Here is a 14,614-nt window from a genome sequence, read left to right on the forward strand (position 1 = left end):
TGTGATATGAATAAAAGTGTAATAGACATTTGACAACATAAATAACGAATGGCGGTTCGTTGGGCGAACTATTTTGTTTCACGGGCTCTTGTGAAATCGGCTTGAGCGACTGAGAGGCAACAACGTGGTTCTCCACAGAAGAAAGCAGCTGGGCTGGATGGTGAGAAGCACGTTTTGTGTGCGGTCGTGGAAAAAATGGAACCAGATTTAATCCAGACTTCACATTTGCCTCCAAATTTCAATGAAGATTTGAATAGCACTCGCTTAAAAAGGCTGAAGCTTACGGACAGTTTGAGAGAGTTACAAACTGTGCTCAGAGATAAGTGAGTTTTGAAAGCGCGGGTTGACTTTTTATCTGCATTCACTGTTTCTGTACACAGGGGTACACTGACCATACAGTTCGCATGTCTGTCACGTATAAAACGTGTCTTCTGCGTGTCGCTCTTCCGCTATTAAACGCTACTGCGTTTTCATTCTGTCTCACGACTGATAATTCTTTACTGCGATAAATAAGGACTTCAGTATTATTTCATGACTATCATCAGATTCAGAGGTTGATGTGAAGACAATAGACAGCTGATAGCTCAGTTTAGAACTACATTAAATGATCCGACCTCGTAAAGGAAAATGGGGTATTGCTGTAGCTTTTGGTTGTGGGATGCATGTTTATGAACTGATGCTTCAGTGCACATATGATTTGGGCAACGGCACCTCAGCTATTGAATTAAGGATGCACAGATATTTGTATCACGCTGGATTGGTCTACACATGTAAAAGGCAGCCATGTTCATATTGTACACGGGCCATGGATCAAAGAAAATATATTGTGAACGACAACTATAAATTTGATAGCAATATTTAAAGTAAAAGAAAGATAAAATTATAAAATTTTACTTAAAAATATTTTCATTTTTTTTTTCACATTTTATGAGAGTGTTAAAAGGCATTCAAATATTTGAATACTATGGTGGGTTTTATGAGCCATATTGATAGTATCTAGGAACCCTGATGACACATCACCCTTTTTGATGTTCACCAGAAGGAAGGTACTTTTGGGAACATTATGTCAGTAATCTTTCACTGATGGGTTAAAAGAGTATTCAAATATTCAGTGTCGTGATTGAAGTTGGATAAACTTCCTGTGACGTCAGAGTTCCTAACCTCTGATTGTATTGTCCATGAAGCCTACCTTAGAAGTCAAATATTTAAGTGCCTTTAACTCTTTTCAAAAAAAAGCTAAAAAAATAAATGAAAGTATATTTATGCATATTTTTAAGTGGTCTACTTAGTGATGCCTACTTCTATTTTCAACGGTCGTTTCTTTTATGTGACTGCAATTTATAACATTTTAAATAATTAACCATTAGTATGTGTTTAAATCATTAACTTGTTACATTTAGACATCAGTCTAGGGGGATGTTGCAATTTTTTTTTTTTACTTAACTTTTTTGGTCTAGGAGAGCTCATGAATCAGTCCATTTCCCACAGGGAGGTGGGGGAGGGTAATCTAAGGAGTCAGAAATGGACCTCTACTGAGTATAGTTTGAGGTTCATTCAAGGTTGAATTAGGTGGGTCTTTGAAAACAGTAGTCGAGTGTATGAGGACCATGAGTTAAGGTTTTTTTTTTTGTAGCAGTTAATACATTATTCACAAATTTATTTACACTAAGAGGACTTATAGTGTGTGTGTGAAGATTCATTAATGGTTTTGAAGCACATTGAAGTGTTTTAATTAGGTATAACCTGTTAAACCACAATAACCCTCTGTAAATCACCTGCACAGTGAGAAATTGGGCAAAGTTAAAAGGATAGAAAATCAACAAATGGCTAGTCCTGCCAATGGAGATACTGTAGAAGCCTGTAGATAGCCACAGCCTATGTCATGCTTGAATAAATGTACAATATACCTCATCTTCAGCTTAATATAGGCTTAGACTGGACCAGTCGGACTTTGCCTACTAGTATCTCTCAATCAGCAATTGTAGGGTTTTCTATCTGGTGTCTTCGGCACAGTACTTCAGTTATGGCAGCCCTTGGCACCATGGGCTCGCCCTGCCACAAAAACTGAAGACAGTTTATGTACACATGCCTGATAACACCTGTTGTCATATGACTGAAAAATTGTGAAGCTTGTTGTAAAACCCCAGTGATACATGTGTACATACATACCAACGAGGAATGATTCTGTGTCCTTTTAAGACAAATACACAAAATGCTTTAAAGCGTCCGTTGTTTTCATTGGTTTTCCTTTACATTTAAAATTTCTTATTGTTTAGATAAATGTCAAAAAAGATTTCCCTCAAATCCCTTTATGATCACTTCTGATAACTTAAAAATCTCTTCAGAAACATACCACCACCCTCCCCCCATCATATGTTTTCAACAGCTGGTGGCAGGTTGTGTAACCAACTTGGTGAACAAAAGTTGATCAATTGGAGAATTTTGCCATAGATCAAATGCTTTTATGATTGAATGCTATTTTTTGCTGGCCCGGTTTCCACCCACCATAATGCTGGCCGCCGTTGTATAAGTGAAATATTCTTGAGTACGGCATAAAATACCAATCAAATAAAATAAATAAATATTTTTTGCTGCCAGTCTGATGTGTATATTTATACTAATATCCCTGAAGTCAGTCAATATTTTTGTTTCCATTCCAGATCCACCAGTAGGAGTGACTTCATATTCCATGCAGACAGATTGGTAATGGCTTTTAAGTGTGTCTTTGTCTTTCAAAATCCGAGTTTGCATAACACTTACAGCACACATCTCTCGACAGCAGTTACAGTTCTGTTTTAAATTCTAATACAGGTAATAAATGGCACCTGTCATACATAAATTCAGATCAGCTTGCTACAAGGAGATGCTCATGATCTAGAAGAAATAATGTTGAAAGCAAGAAGGGAACAAAACAACAACTGGAAGATTGTAGGATTTTAAACACCGAAATTCACTTCTTACCTACATGTGTATGTGAGCATAATACTGTCTGGTATTGCTGATTTAGTTTGTCATTAAAGTACAAGACTACCTGGATAAAACATATTTCAGTTGAAAGTAGGATACTAAAAGTATCATACTTCATTATTTTAATTAGATTTTACTGAGTAACATGTAGAACAAAATGACAATGCTGCACAAATGGCTGGTGCGAGTCGAGGGAGCCATCTTGAGAATTTTATCCAATCAAACACATTGCTATCTGCGTGGCCTAAGCTGTGACGTAGCATTTGCCCATTCAGTTCATAAGTGACATATGATAAGAGAATTACTGCAGAAGACATTTAGAGAACGTTTATAACAATTTAGTTACCTGTAGCAGAAGGGCCATTTCAGTGTTGTGGGGCAGGTCTGTATCATTTAGACCACCACAAAGGTAAAATTGATTTACAAGCCATGTAATATTCAACTGCTATATCACAAATTATGTCGGACAGTAGCATACCATCTCAGACCAAGCTGCATTCATCTCCCCAAATACACTTTTTGTCATTCATTTTTGTGTTTAGTCAGCAGTTTCTAAATAACAAATATCAGGGTCAGTGCAAAATTCTTGAGGGACTCCGAAGGTTTATGGGAATGAGATGACGGCATATCAGCTTAACAAGGCTTAAAATTAATTTTTATCTTAGGATATAATTTGTTTTTTTCTGAATTTATTACAACTGGAGAATTCAAAGTTTGTCCTTAAGTTATGACCTGAACCAGGAATACCCCGGCCATGCATCTGCAGTGAGGCTATTTAAACAGGGTCACCAATGTTCCTTGTAAATGATATAGTAGGCCTGCTGTATCAACAGTTCACGCAATGGAAGAAATATTCTTCCAGTAGGTCCAATTATCACTTGGGCCTTCATCGCCGTAGTCCGTAATTTTAGATGTAGGCTACTGCTTAAACTATTATTCAGAGAATACCTTTGACGTTACAGAGCTAGAGTAAACGTGTCACCTTAATCATGATAATGCAGACATGCTGAAGCTTTGTCAAGACAAAGTCTCGTTAAACTTTTAATGGATTTAAAAAATATTTAATGCTGGTTTAAGATACATTGAATTGTAGTTTTTCAGTGGACATAAACATTAGTCAGATGCTGTCTTTCACAAATAAAATTTTAAAAAGTTTGAATAATGTTGTGTATGTTGTCAGATTCGACTTGTTGTGGAGGAAGGACTGAACCAGCTGCCCTATCAAAAATGTGTGGTCACCACACCAACAGGTATTGTATTTTTTTTATGGAAATTATTGTAAATCACCTTAAATGTAGCATTTTTGAAATAATACATTTTGCTTTGATGATTTGATCAATTTCTTATTAGAAGGTATTGACATCAAAAGCATAATTTTAAGGCATGACAATCTACTATTAAAAAAATATATGAGATGACCGTGCACAAAAACATCTGTCATTGTACTTTTGGTTTGTGTTGAAGGCTATAAGTACGATGGTGTGCGGTACGAAAAGGGGAACTGTGGTGTCAGCATCATGAGGAGTGGTGAGTGTCGTGACCTTTGAGGTTGCATGCTTAAATCTACTGTAGTGCAGCGTAATGACCCAGGAGTCTCTCACCAATGCGGTTGCTGTGAATTCAAGTCCAGCTCATGCTGGCTTTCTCTCCAGCCATACATGAGAAGGTCTGCCAGCAACCTGCGGATGGATGAGGGTTTTCAGATCGGTTTCCACCCGCCATAATGCTGGCCGCCGTCCTATAAGTGAAATATTCTTGAATACGGCGTAAAACACCAATCAAATAAGTAAATAAATTAAATCTACTGCCTGTAGCTATAAGTTAGAATCTGGCTGATGTAGTTGAAGGGCTAGCTCGCTGCGACTATCAGGCTCACAGCCAATGATTTTGTGTGTTTGAATCAAGCTCTAGCTGTTTCGACTACGGCTTTAAGTTATGAGGATTGTCGGTTAATTACCTAACAAAGGTCAGTGGTTGACTCCAGGTAAAAATTCTTGACCACAGCGTTAAACACAGTTAAAAAAAAAAAAATCAAATAAATGAAGTTGGGAGGTTTGTCTGATATCTACATAGAGCATCAGTTTTCTCCCAACTCTATTAAATTCACACCACTTCTAAACCTGACCTCTTGTAAAAAGGCGAATTATATGTATTCTTGAGTTTTTTATTGAACTTCAAAGAAATAATTAAACAACGGCTCTGCATGGTTTCCTCAAAATATCCACCTGACTACTTTTGTATAAGTAAAAAAAAACTAGTATTTGTTCTGTATTCTTAAGGTCAACAAAAACACTAATCGAATAAAGATCAGTTACTAACAAAGTAATTTTGCTATGTAGGGGAAGCAATGGAACAAGGATTACGGGACTGCTGTAGGTCTATACGAATCGGGAAGATATTGATTCAGAGTGATGAGGAAACTCATGATGCCAGAGTGGTGTATGCCAAACTTCCGCCAGATATTGCCAAGAGGAAAATTCTGCTTATGTACCCCATAATGAGTAAGTTGTGAGCAAAGCTTCGAAAGTTTGCAGAAAATTTAAAAGCAGGATGAGATACATGTAGAAAACTCACTGTAGAAGATGCAGATCATCTAGTGCTTGGCTGACTTGCCCGGACACAAAAGTTCGTGTTTTTTTCAAATGGCCTGTAGTTGAAGTAGATGTTTGATTTGACACTTGGTAATGTCAAAATATATTAAAAAAAAAAAAAAATTTTCTTGAGCGCATGGACATCCCAAAACAAACAAGTAAATCAACACACTGAAAGAAAATTTTGGTCTTACCAAAAGAGATATGAAAAAAATCTACTGGTGTTCAGATGATGAGTTGTACTAGTGATTTAACAATGAACATGATAAAATGTGAACTCTTCGAGTAACAAATTGTTCTTGTTTGTTATTGTAGGCACCGGGAATACTGTTGAGAAAGCTATCATGGTTTCTGCATGAGCATAAAGTGATCCCATCAAACATTGTTCTTCTGAATCTCTTCTGCACTCCACTAGGTAAGTATATTCAGCCAAATCTTCTTCGTCGTCGTCGTCGTCGTCTTCTTCTTCTTCTTCTTCTTCTTCTTCTTCTTTTTTTTTTTTTTTTTTTTTTTTTTTAATGCCTTAGGTGACCCTAATTATATTTTGTGTTTAAGAACAATTCAACGCTAAAAAATCAAAAAATGGAAAAAACTGAAAACCCACCTATTTATTTTTTCCATAAGATGATATCTTTATGATTTTTCTTTTTATTTCTTCAAAGCTTTCTTATCATGTAAATATGCTTTCAAGGGTAAAAAGTTGGAAGGGCAGCCTGCATTTCCACAAATTAGATGATTTTTTTTTTTTTTTGGCATTTTTTATTTTTGTTCTCTCAGACAACATCGGAAAAAGATTTATTCTGCCCAGTTTAAGTTTGTATGGCTACCCTGGAATAGAAGCCAGCTACGTGGGTCAGTTATATGAAGTAAAATGGCCTTGGTCAACATTTACCACTATCTGCTCAAAATTTAACAAAAGGATTCAGAAAGCTGGTAACTTCTAATAAAACCTGTGGGTTAAGACTTCAAGAAATCTTGCAATTAAGCCGATTCTCTTAGGTCAACTGTCAGAAGTGCAAACTACTCCTCTAAAGGCTGTTGATTCAAACTTCAACTGACGTTAAACCCTAAGCACTCACTCACTCACTCAAACTTCAAGTGGATAACACAACAAATGGTGTGGCAGTTTGATTGTTGGTTTGGACCGTAAATGTCTCTTCAGGGCCTTTTGTGGCCAAAATCACCAGCTTGCTGCGAGTATTAGGCCCTTGATTAATGACATTGTATGCTAAAATCCAGCTCTCCCTGGAATTTCCGAGGTTTGGCAGTTACCTGGCAAAGATCATTTGTGAACTCTGAGCCATCTTCCTGTCACCGAAGTTGATACTTGCTTTAGGCTTCGTAATCACCCTTGCCTTACTGTGCATACGGAAAATAACCTTAAGTTTCGCCCATAGACATAGACCCATAGTGCAAGTGTATCCCAGGATTCATTGCGTTGATTGTGGCTCTTACTGACTAGACGCCACGGGAGAGCATCAGGTGTGGCCAGGGAATTATATGGACAGTTCCTGAGTGTAATAAACCAGCTCACGCCTTTACTGGACAGGCAGTCTGTGCTCTTGCCACCAACAGTTCATGTTTTCTTCAGTTTTAATCGTGATGAATTTAGTACATGCTTACATCACAACAGGTGAACGTTGATTGTTTTATGATGGCCATTTTATGATGAATGGGAATTCAAGAGAAAACTCTGTGGAGATTGGGTGAACTGGGTGACTACCCAGTACCTTAATACTCTGTGGAGTGGCATGTCAGATATCTGTTAAAAATGCAGAGCTCTTCATGTACAAAACTGTAACAGAACGTATTGGAGACCATAGCTGCCGTGCAGGGTAATGGAAGGGGCGGGGCTAATCATCTGCTTCTGTCATCTTGCCGCTAACTCAGCCCGTGCGACAGAATCCATTGGGCAAAACTTTGTCATTTACCGTATAAGAGTCTTTAGAAACCAACTCTTTTGACAGCCAATGGCATTGTGGCCCGCATACTTTCCCCATGGCATTTTCAGCTAATCATTGATCATCCTCTTATAGGTGTGTGTTTCCTTGTTTCAAAGCAAATGCATGTATGTTCAGATCCGATTTATTCCTTGACACAGCATTATGCAACAGCAATCAGCAGTGCTATGAACGGTGATTGATGTCCTTTTGTTGAAATGAACAGACAGCATTCACTGTGCTATTGGGCTATGCTGATGATAGAGAAAGAGGCAGAACAGCCAATTGACGTAGCCCATGCTGTTGTTCAACTACTAAATTCTGTCAAGCCTAATTTTGTCTCAAAATGGCCGTCTCCAGAAATCCCTTGACATGTCGAAGTGCAGGGAGTTATTTTTTGTGCTAGCACTTCTACATCTAATGGGAAATAAATTTATTCTATGCTCCGAATATTTCTCATGACAGCCGCATCCTTGGTGTTTTGAACTCCTGTCAGTGTGAATAAACTAAGGTGGAATCTGTTTGGACCATGAAACATGCATATTTATGAAGGAAATAAGGGAGTTGCTGTAATTCTTTTCACTGGTTTGCAAGATGTTTATTCAAGCATATTCTGACTTTTCATGAAGCCCTGAAAGTGGCCAATGCAACCATTGTTGTTTTGTCTCTAAAATCAGATTAAAAATGTGCATAAATTGCACTGAAAGTTGATCTTTCAAGTGTAAAAAGGTTGAGGAATTACGGTAATATGGCTCAGTAAATAAAAGTAGAGGATTTCCGACATTGCTGGCTTCATTTCATGAAGATCACTCTGAGCGTGCATATTGGATTTCTCTAACCTTAAAACCTGACAACCTTTGTTTTTCCTGAGCACATGTACTCTGCTAAATCCAGCCTGGAAATAATTTTTAAGCTGACTGGACAAAATGGCCGAACACAGCTATTAACATCATTAATAACTTTACTGTTATTTATGCGGCAGTTTTGTCCTGTAAAGCAAACAGTTCAGCACTGTCAAAACAATATTTGCTGCAGGATATTGTCCTTGTCTTGCTGCATATTTCCAGGTTTTGTAATTTCCTTTCTAAATAAATAATTTTAATTTATGTTATACTGAGTACAAATGTATTCAATCTGCTTTTTCAGCTGCCAGTCAGTTACTCGCCAAATTTCCAGATATGACCATCTTGACATCTGAAGTGCATCCCATCGCACCCAATCATTTTGGACAGAAGTATTTCGGAACAGATTAATGAATGGAAGGAACTGGTCCATTTTTCCGTTGATAGAAAAATGCAATTTGCTGGTGGTAGGAAAGCCGACATCTACCAAACCTCCATTTGCATAAATTACCATTTACGTCTTTATTTTCATGACAACTTTTTTTTTTCAGCAGAATATTTTGCTTTTTAGCCAGTATTTTTAGGCTTAGTATGTGCCAAAGCTTGTGAATGCTTGCTAATTGTTTATTTTTTTCTTTCCTCTTATTGTCCAATTTGGTAAAAAAAAAATATTGCTAGCCTCGCAGATATCATTTAAGATCAAATGAAGGGGTTTTTGTAGACTTTTTTGTTATCTTAGAGCTCTTCGTAGAACACATTGAGACCTTATATGGTGAGGAAAATCTGAAAAAATCAAGTTGTCTTTCACTTAAGTGTGGACAGGATATATCATTATGGTTGAAATACAGGTCTTAGTCCTGGCAAACTTCATCAACATAACGTTCAGTCTCAAGGTGACCTTACAAATCTTTTTACAGTGGTACTAAATATTAAATAAACTGGTTTTGAACACAGATTAGGAGAGCAAATATGGCATACGTCGTCCTTTACCGTTTAGTACAGCCCCTTATGGAAATTCCTGTTACAACAGAGTAACTTCCCTTGGACAACTGAAGTCAGTTTGCAAAAAAACAGGTGTAATTTAATGCTGTTTAGTATGGAGCAGTCAGCAGTATACTATACTCGAGATAATGCATGCTGTGGAATGGGATTATCAGATCAAGGTAAGTTATGTACAGTGAGTGCATCATTAGAGACAAGCTGACATTTTCCGATGTCCAATTCCAGAGCATGCATGCAAGTTGAAAGCCTGCCAGTTTACATTCAGTTTTTAGGTATGGTTTGGCATCTGTGTTGTGTTTGGAAACATCTATTTTAACCTTTCTCAGATGGTCAGTTATTATATATATATATATATATTTTTTTTTTTTTTGGTGAATGGCTGCGTTTCATTATGATTTAAAAATGTTCAGGTTATCTGGTTTTGTGGACCAATTTGTCCCATTGTATGCCACAAAGGTGCTAGCTACAGCAGTTAGGGAGAACTACCTCTTCGGCAAATGGAGGAAGAAAAAGTAGAGCATGGTAAATGACCTAAAACTTCACCCATGATTTCAATTGGACATTCATTAGGATTCCAAGAGATCTGTTGATCTTAGAACTAGATGTTCTGAGGTTTGTTTGGAAGATATGATCAAATTCTTCTATCAAAATGTTCAATTTCAGCATTAAAAGTGATAGTTTGACATTTATTTGCCTCCATGAGTGCAATTTTGCGTTGGGGAGTGAGGGGAGGGGGGAATTGTAGGTCATTTAAATGTAATCTACACAACAGTCTCATTTGAATGTGACATTTTGATACAAAGTTTACAAATGAAGGTGTTTCAAAGTTGTTACACCTTTTCTTTTCTGTTAATATCAGAGTTAGTTCTCTCCAAACTGTTTACTATGTTCATTGCTGTACACAAGTATCACGTGTGTATTTTTAGAGATGATATTTTGTCATGTACTTCCATTGCCAACTGTTGATTTCACACATGAATTTCTCCACGTACAATGTTTGGCAGTTTAATAAAAGTATGTATTGTAAATATTCACCAATTGTGTATAATATAAACCTGTACACGTTTTTGTGTTATCATATTGATAACTATAATTATCTTTTTTTTTTATTTCTGCCAGCTACTTTGATATTTTTGTTTCTTTCTCCAAATTAACATGCTGCATACCAGCCAGTGTGTGTTTTTTTTTTTTTTTAATTTTTTTTTTTTTTTTCAATATTGTCCCTGTCTCAAACATAATCTACTCATTTGTAAAAAGCATTACTAACTAGAATCCTTTTTAGTAGCAGTAACAAGTCTGTTAAGATGGGACGATCCCTTAATCCACGGAGGTGCAGATGGCATTATCCGAGATTGGGGAATTCCCTTTTCCTCCCCAAAACGTTGTGTATTCATTCCTGAATGATGAAGTTGCTGTTCGCTTGCACATTGCTTAACTGCATGTTACCAAAGCCAACTAATCAGGCTGGCTTATCAAAATGTGCTGTATTTCTGTAAGTTTGTGGTTGGAAAACATACTAATCTTAATATTATTTAATTAGGTTTAAACAGTTGAAGTAACATGTGTTACTGGATCCACCAGTATATATTTTTTGCATTTAAAGAAAATACTACCCTTGTATTTTTGTTTATATGGTGCATGTGCATTTATTTTCTTGCTCTTCTTCCACATAAAAAAAAAAGAACAATTCAGGGTCATACAGTGTACCAATATGTTGAAATGTCCTGTGTGACAGTGTGAAAATGTTTCAGGTAAAATCAGATGCCAGGGCACTGGTGTAATTTGGTTTTGTAAGTGGATAGTCAATACGATTAAATGAAAAAGTGATGCTTTTTCCCCACAAGTAGAAATTTTGTGGATGTATAATGTTGACAAATAAACAGCTGTGTGCTTGATATATAGGGTGTATGGAAACCGTATATACATATATATATATATATATACAGCTTGCTTTGTTACATTTATAATGGTATATGTATATTTTGTATTCTCGTCATCCAACAGAAAGAAAAAGTTCGATTATTTCTGGTAAGAACATCCCGTTTTTGTGGATGGAATGGATGTACGGGTTTATTGTTGGAATACAAACTTGGCCTTTCTCACAAATATTGTGAAAACATCTGCTAAATGTTTATGTTCAACATAGTGGCATATGATAAACGTATGTGCATGAAGTGTATTATTTTTTCAAATGATCTGCATCACTCTACATGTATACGTGATGTTAATTTGTTAGATGTCCATAATAACATTAGCAATTCAACCATGGCTTATTCAAGGGTTAGATTTAGTGTAGCTGGTAGACTACTTGAAGAAAGTGGGGTAAAAATGTGGAAAGGTAGACATTATTTAGGTAAAGGAGTTGAAGTCATTGTAAAATGTTTGGAAGGAAAAGTCATTATTTTTATTAGGCCATTTATTATTTTTATCATTTTGAAGAAAATTCATGTTGAAAAGCTGGTTTTCGCATTCCATGAACTGTATCAATTCAAGCCTATCACAGAATTGCTGTTGATCATGTTCCTTATCATTTAGGCCAGTATGGAGAAGTACTAGGGTTAGAACATGGCCATAGACCAAGGAATATTCAATCTACAATGTGTATTTAGCGTTCCGGTATTTTTTGGTATTAACTTTCAGTTTGAATTTGATTTTTGCATGCTGGACAGTTAATGGTCATTATAAACCCAAAAGTTGTTAAAAGACTACTCTTAAGCTGTTAACTGCATGTTAGCACCAATATATGTTATATAATAAGAGAAAGTGGATGTTAGCGTATAATGTACAACTGTGACTTTGGCTTAAAAAAGGCAATCTTTTGAATTTAAAAACATTTTGTGTGCAGGTATTTGATTACATGTCCTTGTTTGGTTTTTCATGCCAAGTGATTGGTTTTTTTTTGCCCCAGTAAGTTGTTGAGATAAGTAAAGATACTAACAGAATTACTTTGACTTCTTGAACTACATGTTTATGTATTCATCGAACAGTTGACTAATGGGCACCATCTCAAGTCATGAATTCCATTTATACTGCATATGAACCATTTATTTTTGTACAAAAAAGATCGGATGTGAAAAGACCAATTCTCTTCAGTTTGTTGGATGTAATGTTACAGATTAAGGTGTGGAAAGATAAATACAATGATACTGATAATTATAAAATATTTTGTCAAGCCATTACCAGTCCTGTTTGAAAGTGATAGTACAAATGAGGCCGATAGATTAAAATTAAAAATTCTTTGGCCTAAGTTTCAAATTTAATGCATTGTAGCATGTGGTATCCAATTGGGTCTTGAAGGCCAGAATTTTGTAATGTTTCATTAAAGTGGTTGTATATTCCACCAGAGCGCAAAATTCCTTATTCCTTTTCTCCACTCGATTTGTGCCAATTATGTGGTGACAATGAAGCATTTACCTGTAAGCCAAGTATATATGTATGTTTGAACTGGGTTTTTTTCCAAGCGTTTCACTAAGTTCATGCTCACCTCACATTATCTCATCTCGTGTTCAATTTTATTCTGAATTATGATATTGATTTGAAGGACTGGTATTTTACCTCCTAAAATTGCATCAAATTTTCTCAACTGTCTCAGTAAATATGGAAAATGTATGTTATTATTTGAAATTAAAGAAATGCTGAATTGAAGAACAGAGCTGGTAAAAGCCTACATGGAATTGTGTGATTTTTCTGTATTTCACCGAAAATTGATACAGTATGCAAAAATGCACTTACAGAAGCATGTGAAGACTTTTTAGTGACTCTGTTAATGCCAACACGAAAGTCTTTCTGACTGGTAATAAATTGAATTTCACTAAATACGCTGATACTGGTGAATCGGTGAGAATCAAGCAAAGTGTGTCATTGGAAATACGAAACTTTAGGTGAATTACACTACTCTTACCATAGTTCATTTTGCAACATTTTAAGTCTGTTTCGGGAGCGGTAGGTCCAGGGTCAATCCTAAGACTTATGGCGTTCAGCATGAAGGGGAAAGTGCTACGACTGGTTGACCCTTATGAGTATAAATACTCAGGCTGGGCGGCTTACTAGCATTGATAAGGTGTCTCAGTGAAGCAGTACCAGATAAAAGAGCAGTGGAAATCCGTCCTGCAACAAGGAGGCACATAACATGCACTTAGGATTCCTTTGTTGTCATATGACTGAAAAATTGTAACTATGACGTTAAACACCAAGCACTCACTCCCTCAACGTTTTAATGTGTCAAAGCCATATAGGATCTTGCTGCACTTGGCAAAAGCCTTGTTATTGCCCCCCCCCCCAGTCAACCTGACTAGTGAAATAGCACCTTCAAATCCAGCTCTCACTGGTTTATCTGCAGTTCTTTAGTCGGAAGGGGTTTTATCTGATAACCATAGTGATAGAAAGTGATTTACTCTAAGAGGAACATGGCACAAACCTCATTGTTCTTACATGAGTGGAAATAATGGTGTACCTTACTGGTACATCAGTAACCTTTGATAGAACACATAAATTTAACCTATTCAAAGGTAGTATTGATAAGATTATATACCTGTAGTACCTTAGCATATAGGCCTACATATACAAATGTAAAAACAGAACTGTACGATCTCTGGTATCCCCCTGCATGTATAAGCATATAACTGTACTTCGATCAGTGATGCAGCATGTGCTTGTATTTGCACGAAATGAAAGTGATCTATCATCACAGAATTCTTAAGGGATACATGAAAAACATAATTAAGTTTTCAAAGGAAAATAATAAAGTTATGTTCATAAACAGAATTTGTTTTTAAATATCTCAATAACTCCTCTGTTTTATACATGTTTTCCAAGGCATCAGTGGTCAGAAATTTTCAGAAACGACATCGACGAACTGACTGGCAATGTCCGTACCTGTGCCCAAAAAGCTATCTGCTCAACCAATGAAGAGTTTTTTTTTAATTTTTTTTATAGCTATCACCTTTTTTTATAGCAAGATTAGTAATGCAACTGCTGAATTTCCTTCCTGACTGGAAAACTATGGTTTAAAGTCATTTTTACGGACACAGAAGAAAGTTGAGCAGTTTGTTTGTACTTTAGGACACTTACTAAACTGCTTACCGAGGATAAATCTAACGATTTCATGTATTCTTTGAGTTAAATCTAGTCTTCAGAAATACCGGTACAATGGTTAGTAGTAAAACAGAAATACAGGTACATAAAAAAATGTAAAAAAATAAAAACAGGGACACATGGTGTATTGCACAGTTGATGATCGTCAGGGTAGATTAAAAAAACATATTTAAAGGGT

General features: G+C 36.2%; 1 protein-coding gene across 1 annotated transcript; it reads left to right on the forward strand.

Moving 5' to 3' along the window:
- Positions 1-167: 167 nt before the first annotated feature.
- LOC135481771 (uracil phosphoribosyltransferase homolog) lies at positions 168-10,455 on the forward strand. The gene is given in 8 exon segments (XM_064761459.1): positions 168-323; positions 2,661-2,703; positions 4,148-4,217; positions 4,432-4,494; positions 5,307-5,468; positions 5,874-5,908; positions 5,910-5,973; positions 8,645-10,455. Coding segments are annotated over 8 exon segments (672 nt in total). The 5' UTR covers positions 168-195; the 3' UTR covers positions 8,752-10,455.
- The last annotated feature ends 4,159 nt before the right edge of the window (positions 10,456-14,614 follow it).

Source organism: Liolophura sinensis, chromosome 1 (assembly GCF_032854445.1).
Source record: "Liolophura sinensis isolate JHLJ2023 chromosome 1, CUHK_Ljap_v2, whole genome shotgun sequence".
Classification (NCBI taxonomy): Eukaryota; Metazoa; Mollusca; class Polyplacophora; order Chitonida; family Chitonidae; genus Liolophura; species Liolophura sinensis.